A 27967-nucleotide genomic window follows, 5' to 3' on the forward strand; every position below is an offset into this window, starting at 1 on the left:
TCTTAACATGCGTTCCATCAGCTCCCACCACCCACCCCATCAGCGCACTCTTATGGAACATCTCCTTTAATCCCATCATTTGATGCTGATGTGAAAAACAGCAGGACCACTGGCAAATCCACCTGCAACTATTCCATTCCCTGGCTGGAGCTGCATTGCAGGACCCAATCAAAGAGCCCCTGTACACTGCAAAGGCCATGGACTGTTTGCCAGCACTCCTGCCGAAACCAAGTATGGATTAAATTGCACCCTGCTAACACAGTGTGTGCATTGTGCTCCTTTGTTATGTAAGTATGCCAATCACATTATCTTGCAAAGGGCACACACTGGCTCTAATAAGGGCCCTTTGTTTTTCTCTCTTTTTGTTAAAACTAGTGGCTGAATTGGAATGTGCTTCAGGTAGTAACCTAAACCCCAGTCATAGCGCACAGAGGAACGGGTGTGTGGGAAGAGAGGATTAATTTAATCCAGGGGAGATATTGCTTGGAGGAACTTCCTGGCAGGCAAAGTTAACGTTCTGAAAGTGCCCACAACAAAGGAGAAATTTTAACTATGCTGAACTCATTGTGGACAAGAAGTATTCCATTAATGGTTCCTGCACTTTGCACGGCCAACACAGCAATTAGTTGGCTTTCAAGTAATACAGCGTGAGAACTCCACATTTTCAGGGTGTAAAAATATTGTGTTTGAGGTAAGTTGATAGGAAACATCTCCTTATAGTGTTGCAGATGTGACGGCTGTTTCAAACACACAAGTCACCATCTGATGCTGAAGCTATTATGCGATGTACACGCATAGGCGAATGTGGACGGGATTGACCTCGTTTTCTCACGTTTGGCACAAGCTCCATAACTGCATGTGTATATGCATGATTTGGTAGCAGAGCTACTGCAATAGTCTTAGCATTATTTTTAACATTATAAGCTACTTAGGAAGGATGGTCACCATTTTGGCATCACCATGTACAATCTGTTACTAGATGCACTTATTTATATGTAATAAATAAATAAATAAATAAATATGAAAGCATTTTAAGCAAAACCCTCTTGTGAAGATTGCAAAGAATGGGAGAGGGGATTATTTTATTACATTTATATCCCACCTTCCTTCCGTTGTGGAACTCAAGGTTGCTGCATTTATTTATTTATTTATTTTATCTCCCACACAGATTATTTTTCCTTTCAAGGAGTAATGTGCATCTTGACCCAGAAGGTACAAGAATCCCCCTTCCCCTCCCCAGACCTGGAAGCAGCAAGAAATGAAGCATGAATTCTTAGGCTAAGAAATAAAAATGGAGGCAGGATTTCATCAGGATGGATGACATGGATTTCCTACATAGAATATTCTGTTTTGCAACAGCCTGCCAGAGATGAAGACTGTAGAGATTTAGATGAAAACTATACTTTGAAACACACATATAAACCATTAATATTTTAACGGCTATTTATTAACAAATAGAAAAAATATATAAACATGTACACAATGTTGTAATTTACACACACACCTTTTGAATTCCTGTCTATAAAATAATATTGGGAAGACATTTTTGTTTGAAAACAGATTGTCTAAAAAATGATGTTTTCTATTGGCATATACATCATCGCTTGCCATGGGCAACATAATCAAGACCAATTTGGTTAAATCAAACATTTTGTAAACTGTATTTACACAATATACATATTTAAAATCCTTTTCTTGCTTCATTTTGAACAAGTGATCCGAGTGTAGGCTCGTGGAGAGATCTAATCACATGAAGTGTAAATTCCAATGGGAAACAGACTCCTTAGTGGACAAAAAGACATTTTGAAAGCAGTTTTCATAAGGTATACAGTAGTCTATACACATAGTCTATCAACAGGTTTGCAGAATACTGAAATGCACATTGGATTATTTTATTTACAAACTTTACACAAATATATGGTTTTTCATGCAAGAAGTGTACAAATTATTTACTGGTTTTCTCTAGTGTATAAAAACAGTGACCCTGTTCAGATGACATGCTAAGCCATGGAGGTTAAGCACTTTGAGCTAAACATTATGGTTTAGCATGTCATGTGAACCATTCCTAACCATGGTGGCTACATAACCATGGTTTAAAAATACTCATTAACCATTTGCTGCAAAGGGGTTAGTGGCCTAATCATGGCTTAGTGTGTTGTCTGAGCAGACCCAACATGAATTTCATAACAGTTTTCTAACATAGAAGCCTGATCCTATGCATGTTTGCTCAAAACTAAATTGAGTGGGGTTTGCTTCCAAACAAGTGTACATAGGAATGCAGACTTAAATTTATAATTTAATTTATAATTCTAATGAATTGCCACTCAGTATGAAAGTTAACAGTGCAATCCCATACATGCCTACTCAGAAACAAGTACCATGGAATTCAATGGTGCTTATTCCCAGATAAGTAGGTACAGGATTGCAGCCTAAGTCACATTTCTTTGTTTCAAACATAATATCTATATACAGGGTATACTGTTGGCAAACGTAAACACGTAAATCCTACTGCTATTATGAGAGTTACAAGTAAACAAACATTCCCACTGAAATAAATGCCATTTAAAGGTGTTTAACTTTGGCTGGAAATTGCCAACAGTTTCAGTACACCATCATATAAATTCAAAAATGTATAAGAAAAATATTTCACTGAATATTAGAACTAACATCTTTTGGCAGGAATAAATCTTAATACCAAATTAGAGCTCCAATCCTATGCACACTTACCTGGAAGTAAGCATCAATGAACATCAGGTTCTGAGTAGACATGTATAGGATTACACTGTAAATAGCTGTGCAAAAAGCACTTTAGTAAGGTCTTATAATTTTCAAAGCACGGCTTCCCCACACAAACATTTGTGCATACTGTAATGTAACAGACAGACACGGAAGTTTGCAAGTTCACAATAAACAAGAGTAAGAAAGCAAAAAAAAAAAAAAAAGGGGGGATTTTTTTCTCCAGGCTTTTCCGCAGTGTTGAATTTTTGGCACATTCTAAGTTGACTCAGCACAGCTTGTTGAAAACCCTATTAAATGCTTCCTTTTGTCAAAAGAATAATGGACAACCCACTGACACACACACCTGCTGCTGTTAGTAGCTAGCCATACACACTCAAATCTGCTATTCTATCGCTTGTGATATTTACATGATCTGAGATCAGTCCACCACATTTCGATTGTGTGTCGATGAGACACTAAAGCTTGTTGTTCAAAAAAGAGACTAGCATGGTTCTGCCTTTGGTCTTTACCATGCTGCTCCTTGAAGTTTTCCCATACAGCTGCTGTGTCTCAAAATGCAACTTCCCGAGAGCTTTGAAATGCTGCCAATGTATTTCAGCTGTTTCTGAAACCTTGTAACACTGAGATCCAGGGCGCATTCCGTTCACAAGCATTAGAAGAGAGCTATGTGGGGAAGCATTCAGTTTAAGAGCTGCCAGGAAAGGTCCTTTGGATTCCTAAAAAAAAGCAAGGTGGCAGGTGTTACTCAAATACATAGAACCCACGTGCCTACACCTGGCCACATCTCATATCTTACAGTTATAAAAGGGTAGTTTTGCCACCCATTATCTGTAACCCAAAAGCTTTTTTTGGAACACAAGTGTTGCATACCAATTATATTTTTTATCTAAAGGACAAATCTAGTCAGAAAGACTGGAAAGAATATTTTCAGTCTTCCTTCCTCAAAGTAAGATTGTAACACATCCCCAGCTGCCTTTGTACATTCGCAGTGTCATGATTTCCCCTTCTGATGAACCCATCAGTTTATGTTCGCCTCCCAGTTGGTCCATGTCCTGCTGTCCTTCCCTTTCCCCCTCTCTGAGAGAGGGATTATCCAGAGAATCAGTTCTGCCAGCAGTAGCGCTCCTCAGGCTGAAAGGAGGGGCATCTTGCCATAGTCTTATTCCAGATAATATTTCAATGGCCTTTGCTAGACCAGGCTATATCCCGGGCTGATACCCAGGATCGTCACTGTGCGTCCAGATGACGCACAGGGGATCCCGGAATCAGGGAGGGATCATCCCTCCCTTGCCCTGGGATACAGGCCTACCCTTTGGCCCCGGTTTTTCCTGCGGTCTTGGGCTGAGCCCGAGACCGTCAGAGTGTGGCCCGTTTCCGCAGCTTTACTTGCGCAGAGCCGGGAGCTGTGCATGGGGCGCAGCACTCCTCAGGAGCGCTGTGCCCATCAGGGTTAGGGTGGGGGGAGCAGGGAAATCTTTTTTTTTTTTTTAAAAAAAAGACTCACTGTTTGTCGCTGGAGTGCTCCTGTCTCTTTAAAAATTAAAAAATGGCGGGCGCGACACCTCTCTTCTTGAGGTTGTCGTGCCTTGCGTGTAAACAAGGGCGAGATCTCGCATTTTTCACAACACGAGGTCTCCCCTCCTCTCCCCCGGAACGACAGGTAGGTCTAGCTAAGGCCAATATTTACTTGATACTGCACAGTACTCTATCTGCTAGATTCATTGATTTGTTCTTACCTGTTCATCAGTTTGGGGAATCGCTAACTGTTCTGTCATATTCTGTTGCTGACAGTTGTTCAGCGGTGATGAACTGATTTAATGAAGCAGTGATACAATAAGTATGATTGGGATGTTCAGTTGTCTCTGTCAAACTTTCAAAATGACACTTCATAGATGTGGGTACACTTGGATCCCGTTCATTTTCTGAATCCACAAAGGCTATTTTTTCAGTCTCTAGGCTGAAAGAATTGTCATCTTCTCCCATTAGCTCAGGATATGACTCACAGAAAGATATGCTATCACAACAAGCTGGATTTTGAATAAGGGGCCAAGCATCCGAAAGATCTCCACAGGTAGAATGTGAAAGAGAACCGAGGAATGCTGGAATCATTTCCCCAACAGAATTTGAATTCCTGCAAAACATCATGGGAAATAAGAGTCAACTTTAACAAGGTTCAGAAGCAACACTACAAACCAAGAAATCAAGAAATGAAGTAAGAACTAGTAACCTTATTTCACTTGTGTGGTAGCAGAAAATACCGAACAGTGTGTGTTGCAAAAATACAATATCCCTGCAATGGAAATGCTACCTTAAGGTAAAATGACACCTTTCCCCATCCCCAGCAGGCAACTGAACTACTGCACATTTACTGTGTATTAAAATGATAATCTAGATGGAGCCTTTAACTTTGGGTTTCAGGCAACCCCCCCGTTAAAATTAGTACATATAGTACTTTATGCATCAAGCACTAGGGAATCGCCTTATTATCTTCAAAGGCAACGAAGAAGGAAATATGGCTACCCACCCAGAAACAGTTATGTTGTGCAACTTATTAGAATTCAGACTCCAGAATTCAAGAGTAATAAAAATTGGCCTTCATTCAGATTCTCATTTGGGTACAAAAGTAATATTGGTCATGCCATAAAGATGAATTTTCCATGAAGCTGGCACAAACATTTGTCAGCAGTTCAAAGTTTCTTACTTTGGTCTGCAGGAATACGTAAATCCTGTAATAAGCATATCCCGTAATAAATAATAAAATTAACTAACGGAGAGAATAGTTAATAAATGGGCACAGTTTAAAAAAACACCTGAATTACCTTTCATGAAGAGAAGTCTGAGAGTGAAAAGGGCAGCTATGACAACTGTGTTCCAGACTACATGTCTCATCACAGCACAGTGATGGAATCAAATGCACGGGACCTAAAAAAATAACATGTTTATCTTAACACGCAGTACACATCTAGACTTGCTGCATGTTTGTCCAGAGGTTAAAAGATTAAAGTATGTCAAATTTAGCTTAAAAGTTGTATAGCCAGTTAATACTAGCAACCCAATCCTAAAAATCTTCTCACAACTTCAAGAAGTACACTGTTTTCTAGAAATGCAATCTATGATTCTTAGGGCTATGGGCTGGTTTACCCAAGCTACCGAGCATGCAATCCATGCATAGTGATGACGCAGGAGCCAGCTTCTGGCCCCTGCCTGTCTACTGGGGATGGAATATAATGTGCAACAACAAGGCACACATGTATATGCTTGCATATGCATAGGCTCAAATCATCTCTCTCTCTCTTTCCACTACTTCTCTCTCTCTCTTTTGGGAGGTGGGGCAGGGAGGATAATGCACTCATAAGTTACACACTAGTGGTCATATGTGTGGGAACTCCACATCACAAGCCAAGACTCACATCTGTATTTCACAATGCCCTCTGAGTGCGTAAAGCCTTAGCCATAGCTTACACTTTAATATTTTTACATTTCTAATTCTGATTTCCAGTTAAATCCTCCACATGTTATTCCACCTATGATGCCATGCATGATGGCATCTGGCCAATTCCTGGAGGAGCCTCATTACAGCACTATTTGGTCATCAGAGAAAGGATTGGATATTGAAGTAACAATACTCTAATATTCAAAGTATTACACCAACGTAAGCCGTATGAAACAATGGAGCTATAGTAGTAAACTTACTAGCACTGTAGTAGCTAAACTCATTTTATATTTAAGGGATCATCACTCAGCAGGAGAGCTGCCATCCAACCAATTAAACGCAGGTTGTTGGCAAGGCCTGTGAATTCAGATTCTCAACATACTTCAAAATCACTGTACAAGCAGGTCAGGTGCGGAAGCCCAGAAAAATAATCTGGCATTCATATGGCTGATATGAGGGCAAAGCCATGGGCACCAACCACCATGGTCACATTGCTCCTTCCTCCAACTGAAGGGGTACAGGAAAGACACAACAGATGGCTTATTATGGAAGGAATACTGTAACTGCTGTTCCATTGTTGAGTTAGCACAGCATGTCCAGAACGTATCTATAGCCCTCACATTTCTATGCACATTGCAGAATGAGGAATGGTGTGAACAGTTGGGTTTCAATGGCATGCAAGAGTATACAGACATGCAACTGCATCTCCTGTATCTCTGCTACTTGGACTAATCCTGGTCCCATAAAGCTTCCCCAATATGACTCTACTTACCACACAACTGTGACGGGTCCCGCTGGCACTGGGAACATGTTCTGTGAGCATAAATATTAAGTTGTGGTCTGTCAAAACATGAAAGTTCAGAGCCTTCATAGTGAACATCCTGTGATCTCAGAGACCCTTCAGAATAAAAAAGAGATTGACACTGGATATTGATAAATTGCCTAATTAGTGTTCATGGTAACATTTCACATTCATGTAAAAGTATAGTTTGGAGCATCTATTCAGAGGTTCTGTTTTGAATATAATGGGTTATAATTTCTTATAATTTCATCCTGAACTTCCTGCTTTGAGCTTACTTCAGATTGCTTTAGAGTCTTGACTATGGGGAACAGGTAGAAATCATTTGCAAAGTGAAGTTATTTCAAGTCAGTAGTCCAGTATGTTCCCCAGCTCTGGGTTAGTATTGACTCATAAAACTGTTTTCTCAATATAATATGATGTTTGGGTAGTCATCTTGTGAAGTAGGATTTTATGGTCTTGTGAATGGGTTCAGCTCAATTCCTTCGCAGGACCATCTTCCACACAATTCTCATTTATGATGTAACTGCACAAGGTGGGGAGAACATTTTGCAATTCAGCCCCAAATTACAGTTAGTAAGGCTCAAATAATTTCTTTCCTTTGTCTATTCTGTTGACAAAGTGATAGGTCTCAAGGTAAAGACAACATGGGCAACAATGTTAATTAAAAATATAGTATGAGAAACTTACAGCTGGGCTTCTTTTCCATAAATTGTCTTTTGCAATAGATAACACACAGGATGAGGAGAGCTAAAAGTACAGTTGCCAGTGCACTGCATATCACAGCAGCAAGGGCAGTGTCTCGTGGGCTGGAAGCAGTTGATGGGATTTTCACCAAATTCACTTTTGTAGTACCTAAATACAAAGAATTGCATACACGTTGTACTGGTGTGAAACCATATGCAAGGGCTATCCAAGAAATACAGATAGAAGAAGTTCTTAATGCAAAAAATATCAGTTGTTTAAGGAACAACACCACTATCAAGGAACAAAACAAGCATATGCTTAATATAGCTTTTTCTTAAATGCAATGCCAGGCTCCATGAATAACCACCTCTATAAATGCTATGTTCTATTGTGGAGACAGATTATTCAAAAGTCCATGTCATAGAGTTTCTCTACTGGTCAAACCATCCCGATCAAGAATTTGTAAAAAAGATTGAAGACGCAAAGCAACAACTCCCAAAACAATCAGTTGGACCCAAACTTGTATGGAAAGAAACTCCACCAACTGAATGCTCCTGTGAGTGGGGGAAATGATTTATGCCAATTACCCCTTCAGCCCTCTGAAGATTTGCACCAATGGGCTAGGAGTCTTCTGAAACAGTGTGGGAAGTGGCCCACGGTACTGCAAAAGGAAGGGGGGAATCAGCAAAACCAACCAACTAAAAACAAAACAGCTTCTCCTTCTATCTAATGGGAGCCTTTGCTGGATCCATGACCTTTCCACAAATGGGACGGGTGCTTTTGCTTGCAGAACAGCATGTCTGGATACATCCCAATGGAAACAGAAACCTGTCAGCACAAACCTTATGGGACAGGCAGACTAAGTTTTTTCTTCTTCTTCTTCTCCACTCTTCACATTTTTAAAAACATGTTTAAAATGTCTTACTCACTACACCAACCCTGTAGCACACAGAGCCTCGTGGCATCTTCACTCAATTTACCCAATCATAGAACCCTAAGGTGACTCAATATAATTTAGGGATGATTCAGATATATCACAAGTGAAATCTGTGCTCCCTCCTCTACTTTTCTTTTTTCTACTGTTTTTAGAACTTGACTTTGTTCTTACTTTCACACTGTTAGTTTTATTGTCCCCTGTGCCTATCTGGTGCATTCTCTTCCTGTTCTTATTGTTTTATTAAGATTTTATTAGAATGTAAGCCTATGTGGCAGGGTGTTTCTGTTTTATTCTTTTACTATGTACAGCACCATGTACATTGATGGTGCTATATAAGTAAGTAAGTAAGTAAGTAAGTAAGTAAGTAAGTAAATAAATAAATAAATAATAATACTTATGTGCTCAGCTTACTAAGTAACTTCCCAGTTTGTTCAAACCGTAGTTTGCTATTACATCCAAACAAGCAAACTAAAGTTAGTATGAGCCCTCCAGGATTAAATTACGTTTTGCATTCCTGGTTTGGATTAACTTAATTAATTGGGAAACAAATGAGTTCAGCAGCTAGGATTAATAGTATAAAGATTTTCTGCATCAGAGCTAAGCAGAGAGTCTGCCAGAGTCTGTTTTCCACAACTTTTCTGATCACAAGTCAACATTCATTAAAACACAAAGTTAATTTTTAAATCTCATTGTTATAAATAATTCAGATAATATTTTGCCACAAAGTTAACAACAAAGAAGAAAAAGGAATAAACTTTGAAACACAGAGATACAGCGCTATAATAAACATTAGTTTATTCCGAAACAGAATCCCAAGCAAGAAATGTTTTTGCCCTGGAAATGTAGAAGTCTATATGTAAATTCATGGGCCACGCAGCTGATCTGCGTAACACACATATTTTCCATGCCAAGGAAACTTATTAAAATGCTTGGGATGTTCTGAGAGCTATTTTGTCTTTAGCTGCAAATGGAGATCAATGTCCTCGGAAGGAATCTATCCAGGGATTTTTGGCCAACTTCAAATGCTGATGAACTTGGTCATTCAGGGCGTGGAGAGAACTAAAAGGGGTTACTATTTTCAGTGTGTCAAAAAAACTAAAAACAAAACCCCAAAATCGCAGGCTGGAAACGTTTAAGGCTTAGGACAGGTAGTATTTCTTAAGATTGATGAAAGAAGTTTCAGAGGCATTGTTTCCCATGTCAGATACACATACTTCTTTTGTCTCATTAGCCCTCTTCAGACTTTCATCAGGATATAATAACAGTGTTTTATCTCTACCTATAAAGCGAAAAGTATGCATGTGTCATGTATGTCCCAAAATGTTTACCCATTGCTATTACACATTCCTTAGTGCTTTTCACCCAGATAGGTCTTCATGTACATGGATCAGAAAAATTCTAAAAACATGAATTTTGGGGTTTAAAATATTTTTAAAGAATTTAATAAAAAACTGATTTTATGCCTACAACTCCCGGCATGCCTTGGGTGGGAGGCCAGACTTACTGACCTTTGGCGGCCATTGTGGTTCCTAAAGTCAGTCAACCCAATTCCACATAAAAGGAAACAACCCACATAAATGGGCTGCATCCATTTGCGGTGCCTTCTCCCACCTGTCATGTGTGGTTTTAAAATCATAACTAGTTACAACAGCGTGACTTCAAGGCAGCCCTGGACAGGCGTTGAGGGAGAAAAAGAGAAGAAACTAATTTAATTTGTTTTAAAGTTACCTCACAGGCCTAGGACTGGCCTATCGTGCAGCGACTTTAAGATGATTACCTCACAGATATGTATAGCTTAGGGGACCCAAGCAAAGCTGAGTAGAAATTTACTAACAAAACCAAACTAAAAACAACAACCAACCAACGTAAAGATGAATAAGTTGCAGAGAAATTTATTATTTATCAAATAAATGTTATAAACATTATTCATGGACCCGAGCAACGTCGGGCATATCAGCTAGTTGTGGGATAAAATAAAGGATGCATCATCAGGGCAGCCAGCTTCACACTTGACCTATACAAATTTATCGCAATTTGTCCACATCGCCCCCATGTACAACGACTCCCTACACACATTTATTATGAGCATCTAAAGAGGGCTATCATCACTTCTAGTCAAACACATTTGAAATCATAAAAACTTGCAAAACCCATTTAGCAGAGGCAAAAAATGGAATGAGTGTGATATTTCAAACACCCTTCAACTCTCTGAAAAAGAATCATGTCTTTAACTCAAAAAGGTGCAAGATTTTATGCACCCAATGCCTCAGAAAGGAAAAAAAGACTAAAAATTATATTTTTTAGTTTTACAAGTGTCAGTTCAACAACTATGAATTGCAGTGCTTATGGAACCTCACATCAATTCAACAACTTCACAGGCAAAGAACAACAAAGATTTGATATGACAAACAATTAAAAGAAAACCCAAATGCATTAGCTTCCGAAAAAATGTAACGTTTGTCCATTCCCACAAGCATGTCTGGACAAGACTGAAAGACTATAATTTTTATGGGAAATTATCTTTGTAGTCATAATGACCAGTTAGGCACTGCCAAAGTATGGTAAAATCACCATACAATTTAACATGTAAAAAAACAACCCAGTTATGTTAAGTTGTAACTGCTCTAACAGTCAGGAAGTTTTTCCTGATGTCCAGCTGGAATCTGGCTACCTGTAACTTGAGCCCAGAATTGTATTGCACTCTGGGATGATCGAGAAGAGATCTTGGCTCTTCTCTGTGTGACAACCTTTCAAGTATTTGAAGAGTGCTATCATATCTCCCCTCAGTCTTCTCTTCTCCAGGCTAAACATGTCCAGTTCTTTCATTCTTTCTTCATAGGGCTTTGTTTCCAGATCCCTGATCATCCTTGTTGCCTTCCTCTGAACCCCTCTAGCTTGTCTGCATCCTTTTTGAAATGTGGTGCCCAGAACTAGACACAATACTCTAGATGAGGCCTAACCAGTGCTGAATAGAGTATTTTTGTATTTGTGCTTTTAACCTGTTGGTTGTTTTATTATGGTTTTAATTTTTGTGAACCGCCCAGAGAGCTTCGGCTATTGGGCAGTATAAAAATGTAATAAATAAATAAATAAATAAAGGGGAGCCAGTACCTCAACATGATTTGGAAGCTATACTTCCATTAATGCAGCCCAAACAGCATTTGCTTTTTGGCTCTTGTTCACATAAATGGTTTACCAAATGGGGGTTGGTCTTATTCCTAAGGTAATAGTGATTTATACCCACTTCCCTGTTCTCTTGGGACTTTGGTAAATTGCCGATATCAGGGAAATAGGGCCTTCCTAATTTCTAAAGACAGGTGAGCTATAATTGAAAGTATAAACAATCCACATATTCTGAGATGAAATCATTTCTCTGTTTGTGTTGTATTAATACCACTGCACCAGGGGAATTTAACATCAAGACCACAAGTATAAATTACCACCATTTGGCTGTCCTACATGATCCATAGTCACTTTGCACTGGTATCAAGTTATGGTAATCCCAAGACTTGACACAGCACTCCGTCTTTTACTGGAGCTGCTGAACATACAAATGGGTTTGAATTCTTTGTATATGTAATCACTTAATGTGGTTTAATAGAGATTGGACATAGCTGAATTTTGTGTATAGAAATACAAAACGTTAAAACTATAGGTGCAAACTTGCTAGCACCCACCCCCTCCATCTACACCAAGCAAGATATTCCACTATAAAAGGCAGGAGCCACACTACTGCTTTATAGCAGTATTGAAGTGCACTGACAACTGCTGGGGCCCATTGACACATACCATATACCGCTTTCATACCACTTTCATAGTGTTATATCCTGCTCAGTGTAGATATGACATGGGCCCCAACAGTTGTCAGTGCACTTCAGTACCACTATAAAGCAGTAGTGTAGATCCTGCAGTACACTTCAATACTGCTATAAAGCGGTAGTGTGGCTCCTGCCTTTTATATACCGCATTCATAGGAGCCCTCTAGAAGCTAGTACAGCCCTCCTCATCTCTGCTGGTTTGCCTCTATGCAAGCCAATAGCACATAGCTGGCCATTCCCCATTGTTGCAAGTCCATATACTCAAACGCAAGGTCTTTTCCCATCTCCCCAGAGGATCTAGAAGCTGGGCTCTGTATGCTGCTCTACTTCTGCTCGTTCCAGGGTTAGCCAGAGCACTGGAATCCTGGAGAAGAACAAGCTGCTGCAAGCTGCCAAGGGAGGTGTTGAAAGTTTCACCTTTGAGTGTACAGACTGCCAGCAATGCTACACCCCTGGCAGCGCATCAGTGGCTCGCTGTGGAAGCAACTCCTTGGGGGAAGGATGGGCTATAAACAAGTGGGGCTTGCAGGATTGCACTCTGTATCTGAACATCTAAAAGGTAACGGCTTGAGGAGCAAGAACATAGGCCATTATGGCCTGAGCAAAATAATATTTCCTGAGGCATGATATTTTCTCACACAAACAAAAATGAAATGCCACTGAAACGTTATTTTCACTTATTATGGCTGACAACATGGTGAGTTCTGAGCACAACAGACAAGCTCAACAAAATGTATGTAGATAAGTTCCATGCAATCTAGCTGTTTAATGAGCTGTATCTAGCAGATTAGACACTACTTAACATCAAATGTTCCTTTCTAAATTCAAAGCATGAATGCATGAGTACTGTAAGTGGCCTGAAGGGTCAACTGTATTAATAAATATATAAGACAGGCCACAAAGAGCTATAGGTCAATCATTATCCCATTCTCTCAGAAAGATTTCAAGTTCAACTGAGCAGCTACCTCTTTGTTAATAAAAAGTAATGATTAAGTTAAATATCTTGCAGACATACTATACCTAAAACAAACACTCACTTAGCCTCTGGCAAAGAAGGCTGCTAATTATAGGATTGACTCAAGAGATGAAAGGTTGGTTCTAGTAGTGACTTGTGCAAAGAGCTGGTTAAGAGAAATACTGATATTCTCAAACCCTGTAGCTGAAATTAACACTTTCCTCCCACTTTCCAAAAATTAGAGCAAATCACAGACTATTGGTACAATCATTCCTGCACATGGAGAGACCCTCATACTTCAAAACAGTGATATTTTCTCTCTGCGTCCTTGGTGTGTGTGTGTGTGTGTGTGTGTGTGTATGTGTGTGTGTGTATGCACCAAGGTGTGAATATTGGGTCATAAGGGAGAATGAGGAGGCCTCAGTGTACATCCCAGATGCCCATCCAGCCTGCCCTTTCTGTTTAGCAAAGGAATAAAGCTCCATGTCCTTTGACCAAGGACAGGAGAACTGGATGGGATATCAGAGGCCTGCACAGATCTTGCTTTCTTCACAAGGCTATAAATGGCAACTAGTCACAATGATTATATATTGCCTCCAGATTAAGAAGCAATATGCTTCTGTATATGTGTTGGTGGGGAATGTGAGTGGGAGGGTGCTATTGCACTGATGTCCTATTTGCGGGCTTTCCACAAGCAGCAGGTTGACCACTGTGTGAACAGAATGCTGAACTAGATAGGTGTTTGATTAGATCCAGCATGGCTCCTCTTATGTTCTTACAATAGTCGTGTGCTGACAGAAATGACAAAAATAATAGTAATAATAATAATAAATGTATTTGTTACCCGCCTCTCCCTCCGGATCGAGGTGGGGCACAACGCAAATGCAACACCATACAACTAATTAAAACACTTAAAACCAATACATCACTAAAAGCAGCACATCATTTCCTATCTCTCCTCTCTCATCTCACACTATTGCCCCGCTCGTGCTCTTCGCTCCTCTAATGCCATGTTTCTCGCCTGCCCAAGGGTCTCCACTTCCCTAGCTCGGCTTCGTCCATTTTCTTCTGCTGCCCCTTACGCCTGGAACGCTCTTCCAGAACATTTGAGAACTACAAGTTCAATCGCAGCTTTTAAAGATCAGCTAAAAACTTTTCTTTTTCCTAAAGCTTTTAAAACTTGATGTTGTTCGGACTTTATACTGTTAGTTTTACCCTACCCTGTGCCTGTTTACCCTACCCTGTGCCTGTTTGCATTCTCTTCCCCTCCTTATTGTTCTACTATGATTTTATTAGATTGTAAGCCTATGCGGCAGAGTCTTGCTATTTACTGTTTTACTCTGTACAGCACCATGTACATTGATGGTGCTATATAAATAAATAAATAAATAATAAATAATAATAATAATCATTAAAAGGCTAATTTAAAATTCAAGTGGGTAGGTTATGTCCTATGCAGTGGGTAAGGGGTGATTTTCCGGGGAGGGGTTGCAGGATTCGCAAGGGGAAGTTCACTCACCCCCCCAAATGCCCCACCATTTACATTTAGGGCTTTTAAAAGCCTCCATGGTCACCAATGGAAGCCTTTTGAAAGCCTCACTTGCAGTGTGAAAGGGTGGAGGGGAAATCCCGTATCTCCAATCTCTGATTGACAATAAAGACAAGGGAATCCCTTTACATCCAATGTATATATTAATCTGAGCAATACACATACTTTAGTATGGATAACTTTGAATCCTAGTTGTAATTTGAATGAATTTGGAAAGTTATTTTAAAAGGCCATACCTTCATTTAATTATTTATTTCATTTCAAGGATTTCTATGCTGTTTTTCAAAATAAAGTTTTCTCAAGGTCGTGATAAAAAAATATTTTAACACAACATCAGCATCTAAAATAGTAAAACATTGGCCTTAGCTAGACCTAGCTGGTCTAGCGAGACGGAGGGGTGAAGATCTCGCGACATTTTTATCGTGAAATCTCCCCCTCTGTTCACACATGAAGCGCAACGACCTCAGAGGGAGAGGCTCGCACCCGCCACTTTGTGTTTTTTTTCTTAAAGGGGAAGATGCACACGAGCGCTCGTGTGCAGAAGGTAGGGTGTTTTTTTAAAAAAATTCCCTGCTCCCCCCACTCCACCCCCGATGGTGCAGTGCTCCTGAGGAGCTCTGCGCCCTGTGTGTGGGTCCCGGCTCCTCACGAGGAACCGTGACAAACCAGGATGCCCAACCCCACATTTTGCGGTCTTGGGCTCAGCCTGGGACCGTGGAAAAAGCAGGCTCAAAGGGTAGGGCGATATCCCAGGGCAAGGGAGGGATCATCCCCTTACGCCTGGAACGCTCTTCCAGAACATTTGAGAACTACAAGTTCAATCGCAGCTTTTAAAGCTCAACTAAAAAGTTTTCTTATTCCTAAAGCTTTTAAAACTTGATGTTGTGCGGACTTTATACTGTTAGTTTTACCCTACCCTGTACCTGCTTACCCTACCCTGTGCCTGTTGGCATTCTCTTCCCCTCCTTATTGTTTTACTATGATTTTATTAGATTGTAAGCCTATGCGGCAGGGTCTTGCTATTTACTGTTTTACTCTGTACAGCACCATGTACACTGATGGTGCTATATAAATAAATAAATAAATAAATAAATAAATAAATAATAATAATAATAATCCCTCCCTGATTCAGGGATTCCCTGTGCACCATGTGAACGCACAGGGACAATCGTGGGGATTGCCCCGGGATTTCGCCCCATCTAGCTAAGGCCTAAGAGAAATATAAAGTATTTCAAAGCAACACTTCTGTACATCATTTTAGTGCCTGGGGAGGTTTATATGGATGGAGACAATCCTTCAAGTAATCTGGTTTCTTAAAAGGAGAACAGAAATCCCATAGCATCACTAAGTTTGTCCTGCTCTGAACGACCACATCTACCACAACAGCATGTCTCCCAGACCCACTGCAGCCCAGAAGGAGTCAGAAGGATACCGTGGTTGATAATATTGAAGGCCAGTGAGAGGTCCAGGAAAACCAACGGAGTTGCAGTCCCTGCCCCCATCCTCCCCTGGTGTAAGTCACCAACCAGGGTGACTAAGGTTGTTTCTGTCCCATATGGAGGACAGACTGGAATGGATCCAAATAATCAGTATTATCCAAAACTTCCTTGAGTTGAGATGTCATCATCCTCTCCAGTATCTCAATCAGAAACGGAATTGAGGCCATGGAAGGATATTCAAGCTCAAGAGGAGTTTCATTTTGGAGACATGCCAGCATAATTTATAATATAAGACATTCAAATGCCACACGAAAGACAATGTGCACTCTAAATTAGAAAGAGGCACAATCTTAACAAGCGGAGAAGTAAAACATCTTCTCTCTTTAGAGCTGTCCTTTTTTCACCAGCCAGATAAAATGTAACAAGTGTATATATAGATTTATAGCTGACTTGCAAATTCTGAGAATGCAAACAGCTTGAAAGACTTAATGGGCTAATGATCCCTGGGGTGCTGGGTTGTTTTGTCTCATCTGGAGTCTCTTTAGGAGGGCGAGGCCCTCTCAGAGAATAAAACACTGAGACAGCGCTTTCAAGAGGAACAGAAAGAAAAGCTGGAGGGAAAGAAGCAGTCACGTCAGCAAGCCAAAAACATGAGTGGCAAAGGTATGATGGTAGCTGCTTGTCCTATGACCCCTGAGCTCCAAGGAAAAAGCAGCCCAGACTGAAAGATGTGGTGGCGGGTTGGGGGGATGGGAATCAGTGTAACGTATTATAAATATGACCGCTCAGTTGATGGAGAAGCACTGATCATTGTGTTCTTGGGCCTCCATTCCATAGCTAGAACTTGAAGGAGGATCTGGATGGTGATGATGGGGCAAATACTTGGACAGCGATCTTAACCATTCCTATTTAAAAGTGTGCTTGCTTGAAATCAATAAGGGTCTGTTTCTAAGAAAATGGCTTTAGAATTTTGGGCCTTAAAGTTGTAACCAGAAAGGATAAAAAAATAACGAGGATTGGCAAGTCTTACGACAGGAGGGCATATCTCACTGAGGGGTTTACAGCTTCCTAGCATGGCTCCACTATTATAACTGATAAGGTGACTGAAACACATTCCACAACAACATGGTGTCTGATGAAAATTTTGGACATAGGGAATATGTCCTATTTGCATATTTTTTGTCCCTGTGGTTAACAATCGGGATAACTGTCCTGAGTAAACAACCTTAGGTAGTCTAGATCATATAAATAAGCTCTTGCTTTCCACATTTCAGGAAAACGAACATCGTAGAAGAAATGCTGATATAACTAACACTCAGTCGCAATATAGTTAAGTCAGACTAGAATCTTGTTTTGCTAAATATAATAATCAGTACGTGTGGAAAAAAGGAATTCCCCCCCCCCTCCCGCCCCATTTCCTTGAAAAATAAAACCAGAAATAGAGGAAATGTAAGCAGATCCTAGAGCAGAGTTTACTAAACAAACATTCAAGGGCCAAATTATGTTCAGCAATGTATCTGCTCAGCTCCTTTAATCAGGACCCCATTATCTTAACGTATATTTAGTTGGCATGCGCCAGTAAAGCCATATGCTCACTTTAAGGAAATATGAGAATACTGTAAGTAAGTATCATGATACTCAGTTATACAGGATGGAAAAACTAATAGCAATGTTTTGAACAGCGCTAGTTTTTATTATACAGAAACAAACATGTTGTCTCTGTCCAATGCTCTCTCACACCTCTTTCTGCCTGATAGCTCTGAGAGGCCAGACAGATGCATTAGTTGTAATCTAGGCATTAGAAATGTGTTCTGATTGATATGAAGAGAGCAACCGGCTACAGAGAGGAATGCACAACTGGAAAATTATCTTAAACTATGTGGTCAGTCCGCCTGATTCGTCATAACTGCTCCCTTTATGGAACATGAAGCATGCCTCTTTATACCAGCTGCTGGGGAATATGAGAATGAGGCTGCCATTGCACTTACGTCCTGCTTGTAGACTTCTCATAGGCATTTAGTTTGCCAGTGGCCTAATCTTCACCAAGCAGGATATATTGCACTATAAAAGCAGTGTATAAAAGGCAGGAGGCACACAACTGCTTTATAGAGGTATTGAAGTGCAATGACAACTGTTGGGGCCCATTGACACATACCATATACCACTTTCATACCACCATATCCTGCTTGGTGTGGCTCCTGTCTTTTAAATACCGCTTTCACAGTGCAATATCCTGCTTGGTGTAGATTAAGCCAATGTGAGAACAGATTGCTGGACTAACTAGGTTTTTGGTCTTATCTAACACAGCTCTTTTTTATGTTCTTAACATTTATTGAGGGCTGTTTTTGGGTCTTGTTATTGATTTAGCCCAAAAGTCCCTACTGTAGAAATGGTTTTTCCAAATTTCATTCCAGCTTCCAAGAGGGACTAAAACCACCAATGGACGAAGCCTTCTTTCCTCTTCTGCTTTTGCTCCTCCTCCTCCTGAAACTAGCCTATTGACCAGGGAAGTAAAGGTTGTTTTTTTATGGGGGATGGGTCTGGAGCAAGGCAGTGGGACAAGCTAAGGATGGGGGCAATGTTCCCAAGCCAATGGGGGGTGCGGAAGTGCGGAGCTGGAAAAATTCTGAGCCTATCCAAAGAGTCTTGCAGGATTCACCCATATCTAGCATATATACACAGCCATACACCCTCCCCCACCCACACATAACACACACCTCTACCTCATTAAGAAATACTAACTTCTCATAACACTGAAGCCATTTTAAAATAATTTGCTATTGTGGTCGCTGTGAAGAAAAATTACAGAATGAAATGAAATTATAATGGAGTGAAGTTGTTTCCTTAACGAAAAAGAAAGGATATGCCACACAAACAAAGGGGAATAAAACAAATCTTGTGGAGTCTTACAATAAGTAGGGGGTTGGACTCAATGGCCTTATAGACCCTTTCCAACTCTACTATTCGGTGATTCTATGAAATCCCAAAGGCACATTCAACACGTGGCAACATTATGGAAAAACTAAGGTGAAGCCAACTAAATAGAAATCAGAGGGCATGTCTACACCAGCCCTATATCCCGGGATGGTCCTGGGATCATCCCCGTGCATCCAAATGCCACACAGGGGATCCCAGCAGCAGGCAGGGACGATCCCTCCATTTTCCTTAAGTGTAGAAAGGGCCAGAGACACAGCACAATCCAAATTCTTACTGGTGCTCCAAAGTCCACACACTGTACTTTTGGCTAGCATAGGCATTTAGAACTTTTGCCATCACTGCAATGAATAGTGAAGCTGATCCATGTGCATTAGTGCTCCTGTTCATGCCTGAAGCAGTTTTATCAAATGTGCTCTTCTAAACAAACTGATATAAAGTAATATATGGCAAATACTGTATGGCTAAATTATTCAACATGACAGTGAGTTCTCTCTTAACTAAACAGTACTGATGTTTAATGAAACACTTAATGAAGGTAAGTCACGCTGTTAGAATTCATTTTAGTTGTAATTGTCTTAATAATACTTTGGAAAATTACATGTGCTAATTTTGGTTACATATTTTATAATCGTTGTAATACAGCAAAGAAGAGTATAAGTGGAACGGGTGTGATGAAATTAGAGAAAACCTGTGGTTAAATACATTCAAAGCATGTTTGAATTAAACCAAGTTCTCAAGCTGATCTCACTTATTTAACATTCTTATTTCATAGCCTAATCAGGAATAGATCTGAAGTCAACCTCACACTATTAAAATGCTTAATATTATCGTTTTAGCTTTCTAAAAGCCTTATGTAAGGGCACAGGTAAGTTGTAACAAAAATTACAGGGATGGGGACAGGATGATTACACACACAGCAGCTGTCTTTGGCAACAGCCTCATGTACATTCGAATGTTCTGGCCTAATCTTCAAAACAGAGCTATAGTTCAATCAGATATTGTTAGAAATCTATACTTTCTACAAAGTGAGTATTTTTTGTTCCAAAGCAATAGAACATTGTGCAATCAATAATAATAATAATTATTATTTTTATACAATTAATAGTTATTCATAAAGTAATGGAAACAAAACTAGCCCATGTCTTGACTAGAGAAAGCTAGACTAGAAAATGTTATGCAAAACAAGTACCTCCAATGAAACTATTCTGCATTCAGCTCTCAATGACCTTAATGAAATTTGCTATTTTATAACAATCTGTAACACAGGCTTGGACAGTAAACCAAGAATTCCATAACAAATGAAAACAGAATTTGGACTAACTTCTAATCATGCCTTATTCTGCATTAGGTTTCTAAATGGCCTACTGTTTAATGGGGGAGAAAATAACCCAATTTAGAAAATGGTTGTCTTTATTGGTAGATCTGAAGATCTGTATTTTAATAATCATATTTTATTCATGTAACGGGGGCAATGCAGGCACCAATGTGTCCTTCGCCGGCGGAAGCCGCTTGTCTTGTGACATACGAAGAGACCGCTCCTGATGGAGCCAGGTTCAGCAAAGTTAATAGAAAGATTTGGACCAAACTTACACAGCAATGGTTTATTTCAGTTATTTCCACAAACAGGTTTTCTATAAGCAGACACATTAATAAACAACTGGATTGCAACATCTGTAATGATGAACTTGCTAAGCACCATTCCCCAAACTAATTTGGCCACAAAAGACTTTTGGTCTGGAAATATATTGATGGAACTCAAAAATGCTGTTTTAGAGGGAATGAAATATTCCTGGGATAAAGGGAGGTTGGAGAGTGCTTGGAGCAAAAGATAGGCATTTAAGCCTATTTTCATACCAAAAAATTGCCGCACATAAATGCTCAAAAGTACATCTGATATTAAAATTAATAAGTTAGGTTTGGGGATATTTTACAGAGAACATATATAAAGAGGGCAAAACAAAGGAAAATTATCTGAATGAATAACTGTCCATCTGATAGGAGCCCCTAAAGATATATTTGTGGAGCCTAGAGCTACTGCTAATGCCTTAAAAATTAATTTACAGGGCCAACAGCCCTACAATTAATTTACAAAGCCTAGAACTGCATCCAAGCCCTATAAATTAATTTAGGAACATAGGAAGATGTCTTATCCTGAGTCAGACCATTGGTCCATTTAGCCCAGTATTGTCTGATGACAGAGTGGTAAGCAAACCACGCAGTGCCGCACAGTTCCCGGTCGTTTGACAGGTACACATATTGTGGTTTTGCTAACTCTCCCAGCTCTACAGTTACCCTAACCACCCTTCCCCCAGTCTCATGTGAATAGATACCCATTGCTCAAAGCTACAGAAAAGACCAAAACTTGTCTCCAGACTCTGCTCTCTATGAGTTTATATCCTGACACCTGACTCTGGCTGCATATAAGGCCATGTGATGCAGAGGCAGTGCTCTGATAGTGCTGTGTGTCTTCTCTGGGCATATCTACACCAAGCAGGACATTGCACTATGAAAGTGGTATGAAAACGGTATATGGTATGTGTCAATGGGTCCCAACAGTTGTCAGTGCACTTCAATACCGCTATAAAGCAGCCGTGTGGCTCCTGCCTTTTATATGCCGCTTTCATAGTGCAATATCCTGCTTGGTGTAGATTAGGTTTATGTCACCCATAATAGCCTGAGGAGAGGGAAGGGAGTGCTTTGTCTTTTTCATTGGTTCTAGCTTGCAGGAGCCAATGAGACTTTATGATCATAGAATCATAGAATAGCAGAGTTGGAAGGGTCCTACAAGGCCATCGAGTCCAACCCCCTACTCAATGCAGGAATCCACCCTAAAGCATCCCTGACAGATGCTTGTCCAGCTGCCTCTTGAATGCCTCTAGTGTGGGAGAGCCCACAACCTCCCTAGGTAACTGATTCCACCGTCGCACTGCTCTAACAGTCAGGAAGTTTTTCCTGATGTCCAGCCGGAATCTGGCTTCCTTTAACTTGAGCCCGTTATTCCGTATCCTGCACTCTGGGAGGATCGAGAAGAGATCCTGGCCCTCCTCTGTGTGACAACCTTTTAAGTATTTGAAGAGTGCTATCATGTCTCCCCTCAATCTTCTCTTCTCCAGGCTAAACATGCCCAGTTCTTTCAGTCTTTCTTCATAGGGCTTTGTTTCTAGACCCCTGATCATCCTGGTTGCCCTCTTCTGAACACGCTCCAGCTTGTCTGCATCCTTCTTGAATTGTGGAGCCCAGAACTGGACACAATACTCTAGATGAGGCCTAACCAGGACCGAATAGAGAGGAACCAGTACTTCACGTGATTTGGAAGCTATACTTCTATTAATGCAGCCCAAAATAGCATTTGCCTTTCTTGCAGCCATATCGCATTGTTGGCTCATATTCAGCTTGCGATCTACAACAATTCCAAGATCTTTCTCGGAAAGATCATATGACCATATCACAATAGCAGCTTTTACAATCTAAATACTATTCCACTAAGTATTTTCTAATACATACATAATATTATATTTAATATTTTACCGAGAAAATAGTGCTCTCATGGACCCCTATTCACAGTTTGGGAAACACTGTGCTAAAGGGAACCCAAAATTATTTAATTAATAATAAATTGGGCTGCACACAGGACGGGAAGGAGCAGCCCGACTCAACCAGGGCTTGCAGGAGTCCGCTTTTGCAGCTTGGAGAGGGTTGGGGCTTTATGCCTCTCTTTGCATGGAGAGTTTCTTTAAGTGGGCAGGGACTGATTACATCACTGGAAAGGAAGGGATTTGGGGGTAAGAGCATGTCCCCTGAAATCATCCGGTCCACTGGCTTGGTCTGGGGTGTGAGAGTGTGGGTAATCTGACCCCTAGACCAAAAGAAGTTGCCCTCCTTTGATTTAATGTATTTTATCTCACTTTTCAGGCAATTATTGTCGCTCAATAAAAAGGAAAGGACCTCAGGATTACAAACTAAAAAGACAAAGTAAAAAATGGGAAGGGGAGTAGAACAGAAAGGAAGAGGAGTGAGATCCGTTTTTTAAGGGCAGAATAAGATGCTAAACTATAAGCAGGCACTTGAAAGCAGTTCAGGCCAAACTGATCTTCCCTTGTTGGTGTTCTTGCTTGAATAGCATTTGTTGTCTCTTATTCTTTTGACTGATGGATGGGGCCAGAGTGTTCTTTTCCCGTACTTCTGCAGTTCCAGGGCTACAGGCCAATTGCCAAGAAAGCCAAGTTTTCTTTCTGACAAGGATGGAGAAGCGAGCTCCCTACAGCTGTTCCTTCTCTGGCTGATGGATGGATTCAGGCTAATCTTCCCCTTGCCTTGATGTTATTCTGGGGAAGTGGTGGGTGCAACCTTCCAGTAGTCCAAATACTGCCCAACAGCCGAAGCTCTCTGATGGCAGAAGCTAGAATATGGTTCCCTTCTCCTCTCCAGTTCCAGGGCAAATAAGAATAAATATTACATTGAATATTAACATATAAAGGGGTTTCTGGATTTGGCAGGCCTGCTAATGCTATTCACTATGTTAGCTAGCCATGAATTCATCCAATAGATTTCCAGGGTCTACAGAAGAACTGAAAGTGGAAGCTTTTCTCTCATTGTGATAAGCAGGTAAGTGGAGAGGGGATTCCTATTGGGACTGTGGCAGGTACAAAGGTTAAAGCTTCCTTCTCCCCAAGTCATGGTCTGGATCTGGCTTTGCACTCCCCCTCCCACCACCACATTAGCTATTTGTTAAAGAAAATCAACTATACAACTGCAAACGTCACATCTAGTTTGGCCCTTAGAGGCATTGTTTTTCTATTTTCTGGAGAATCTGCCGCCATTCTCTATCTCTCCTTGTTACAAACCATGTATAAAACAAATGCTCTAGCGCTAATAATTTTCATGTGTGAGTTGTATAATCCTGGCTCCTGAATTGGGAGGACTAAATACAAGGCTAATTAAGCTTAGCCAAACAGCTGCTGAAAAAGTGCCAGATGCATGGAGTCCTTTGGCACCACTTTTCAGCTACTTTTGGCAGCAAGTTTCTTTTTGCAGAAAGGAGCTTGGTAGATGCAAACAACAGCGGCTCCTCCCTAGAAACACAGGTTAGGCCAATGCACATATCCAATTGCATTTCCCAAAAGAGTCACCCATGAGTTTGTGATTTGAGAAACTGATTTGGGCTAAGTTAGTGGTAGCAAGCAGCAGCCAGTGACAATTTTGACTGGCTGAGCCTATGGGACCATAGTTAAAAATGTGTTGCTTAAGGGCCATGGATCTCAAATCTGCTTTATGTTCCCTTGCTTGGATGGAACCCTAAGCAAAACAAGCAAAATAAGTCTTTAGAACTTCATATACTGGCATTCGAAACACATCTTTTCCAAAGCAAAAGGTGAAACTCTGATCATGGAGAAGAATACTTATTCAAAACATGTGTACATGCTTAATAGGAGATAAGAAAGAACACCTGGTAGTATATATAGCATGATGCCTTTTGGGCAAATGTTATATTTTCCTACATCTGATTCATTCCAGCTGCTTCTATCTGAAATGGAAAACTGCCAAGACTTTTCTATTGTTCAATTATTATTTTTGTGTAATTAATTCCATTTGATTTCCATTACTGTTTTAAAAAATTGAAAAATCCCATCTGGGAGAAGGATACATGCATTTTACATAGTCTATATCTTAATTTTTCTGTTTGTATACTTTCTTACCTTTGTTTTTAAAGTTATATGTTTCCCCCAACAAGGGAATAGCTGAACATGTCATACATTCATTCAATGTTGTTTCTAGTAATTTCAGTTAAAAATGGAACTTTGTATTGCCATTGTACAATCAAAATTTTCTCATAACAAAAGGTGATTTATTTGAACTTATTTAAAATGAATTTATGCATAAGAATAATTCACCATTATCAAATGACACAGAATCCAGTGTTTACCCTATAAAGTTTACCCAAGACCGATTACAATTGTCCTGGCCTTTTACACTCCTTACTTGTCCATTACAGAATCCTTTCAACTTTGATGGTCTTTTAACAACCCACAACCAGCTTTTTCATGAGTAAATATTTAAACCACAACTCTGTTTTAAAAGGTCTGCAGCAGAGAGAAGATGAAAGGTAGCCCTGAAATTTATAGTCAACTGGGTAATAATCAACTGCTACCAACATTTTGTGGTCCTCATTAATGTCCCAGTTATATTATGGGACTTTAGCTCAGGAAGTCTGTGTCCCCAGCTTAGCTTTCAAAAGCAAACAAAAATATGCCAAAGCTTAGAGATTGTGATTAATTTATATAGACATATAACATTTAATATTTGTCCCTTTCATTGTACAAGATACAGAATTAGCAGTGTACAAATGTCTACCTACTTGCACAAATTTGGAGCATTACACTCTTCCTAATAATTCAGAATTTTATCCATATAATTAGTATTCTATTATTTCCTAGTTACATAGCATCAGTATACACCATTCTTCAAAATTTCATAAGCAAGAACTAGCCATAAATAAAAATAAATTAGAAAGCACCATAAATTAGTTATGTAAGAACACCAAAACATTAGAAAAATAGTTCGATATCAGAATTCATTATTAAACATAATTAACTAGAGATATATGGAAAACCTTAAGCAACATATTTCAATTCGAAGGGGGCAGACAACAGCTCCCAAACTGCATATCTCTGAATGCTATTAGCTTACACATGAGATCTGTCACAAAATGTTGCAGTGTGAAGTGTTCCTGTTCACTGTCCCAGTCAGCTATCTCCTTCTTCACAATAATCCATTCAATTTCCCCCACCCCCCACATCCTTCTCCCCAACAATCTGTCAATAAAACAGGGTCATAGGGTATCCTTAATTTCTCAATGTGCTGTTTTGGGGAGTTCCCCATCTTTAATGTTTTTTTCTATAGAGATTTTTTGGGAACTTCCTTGGGGTTTCCCCAAGCTTGTGTTTGTGAGTAAAGTTGACAAGTGTTTCAGCCCTAGTTATATGCAATCTACTCAAAGGTCTCCAGAAATTAAACACACTGTAGCTATCCAGATAATTCCCCCACATTTAAGCAGTGTAAATGCCAGGGATTACAGTCAGAGAAATATAAGCAGATGTTCTGCTTTCCCACTGATCCCAACATGAACTATAAGTGTTCAAACTTTGGATCATACCACATTTTCCCTGTTATCTTACCAATTATTAATAAATGGAGTTGCACATTAACCCCATATATTTACCTCTTTCTTAAAAGAGTAACTCATCTTAGAGGCGTGACATCTGCCTTTTTGGGGAAGGTACTTTTGTCAACAAATCATTTTCAAATTATCGAAATAAATGTAAAAGAAAAAGTCTAAAATTGGTGTCATACTGCATCAGGAACACTTACAGTGAGGTTCATATGGAGGAGGTGGGTCACCACAAGGAACACACTCCATATCCTGAAAGCCCCCAAGCTTTGTCTTTCTATAGAATCTGGAAGACAGAGGAGCAGATCACAAACTTCTCATATACCTAGCCTACAAATTCTTAACACAGCAGGACACAAGGGTCTAATTTCCTAGTTGTGATAAAAGGCAGCGAGACCTTTTCTATTTTATTCTGAAATAAAATAACTGAGGCAATGGCTAGACCAGGACTATTTCCAAGGATTGTCCCGGGATCATCCCTGTGCATCCAAATGACACACAAGGGATCCAGGGAGCAGGCATGGACGACCCCTCCATTTGCCTGGGATAATCCTTAGGTCTAGCTAAGGCCTGAGATCAGGCAATAAGTCAGAGTCTGAGCTGGAAGATAAAATCAGACTGAGCTGAAAGTTCTCAACTGAGTAGTTCCTCATATCTAACACATTTCAAATCAGCAGGGCATAGATATGGATGCATGGTAGTATGAAGTTTTAGTGTATTTTTAATTTATCTGAGTAATAGGAGGTTTTCTACTATTTTAAAATGAGCCAGGGAAGCAAGAGAAGTACATTCAGTTTGTGGATTTCTTAGTTCTGAAATATTCCATCGTTAAATAATAATTAATGTGTTACTCCCGTAATCTGAGACACCAAAATATTAATCACTGATATGAATGAGTGCTTCAGACTTTAAGATTCACCCATTTTCACTAGCAGAAAGGTAAAGTAATCAGTTCTTCGTGGCAAAGCCAGCCAAGACTAACATAACAGAACTTTCCAAATCCAAACTCTGTTGTACTAGGAGTGCAGATATGTTACTTGCAGTTTCCTTGAGAACCTTCTTAAACTCACCCTGGTAAGCAGTCTCCACAAACAGCATTGCTAGTTGAAGAACAATTGGCTTTCTGAAATCGATTTACTAGAGCGCAGTCCAAACATGGCTTGCACTTCTGAAAGCCCCAGTCCTCCTTGAATCTGTTTGGCCTGCATGTCATGCACTGGGCATCCTCTCCATAGCCAAAGCCGCATTCCTGTAGGGATTAACAAGCAAGAACACACTATTCAGAAATTCAGAAGCGTGAATAAAGAGAGACTGCAAGGATGAAATGAAGACCCAGTATAATTATTTCTGAGAATAAGGACTGTGTAGAGACAAAAGCAATCCTTTCAGCAAGTTCAAATGTGTCTTCCACTACTAATAATCTCCCTTACTCCTATAAGCAATACGTATTCATCCACTTTGAGAAACCGCTGAGCATTTGAATGATAAAGAGCTCCCTGGACTCCC

General features: G+C 40.0%; 1 protein-coding gene across 1 annotated transcript in view; it reads right to left on the bottom strand.

Annotated features, from left to right (window-relative positions):
- Positions 1-2954: 2954 nt before the first annotated feature.
- Positions 2955-27967, bottom strand: part of TNFRSF19 (TNF receptor superfamily member 19) — a 66433-nt gene continuing 41420 nt past the window's right edge. Inside the window, exons 4-10 of the mRNA XM_063127033.1 lie at positions 27532-27710; positions 26662-26747; positions 7662-7826; positions 6945-7070; positions 5559-5661; positions 4476-4870; positions 2955-3455 (exon numbers count right to left, since the gene is read on the bottom strand). Of these exons, the coding sequence (XP_062983103.1) occupies positions 4483-4870; positions 5559-5661; positions 6945-7070; positions 7662-7826; positions 26662-26747; positions 27532-27710 (1047 nt within the window). The 3' untranslated portion in view covers positions 2955-3455; positions 4476-4482. The remainder of the gene's footprint in view (positions 3456-4475; positions 4871-5558; positions 5662-6944; positions 7071-7661; positions 7827-26661; positions 26748-27531; positions 27711-27967) is intronic.

Source organism: Elgaria multicarinata, chromosome 5 (assembly GCF_023053635.1).
Source record: "Elgaria multicarinata webbii isolate HBS135686 ecotype San Diego chromosome 5, rElgMul1.1.pri, whole genome shotgun sequence".
Taxonomy (NCBI): Eukaryota; Metazoa; Chordata; class Lepidosauria; order Squamata; family Anguidae; genus Elgaria; species Elgaria multicarinata.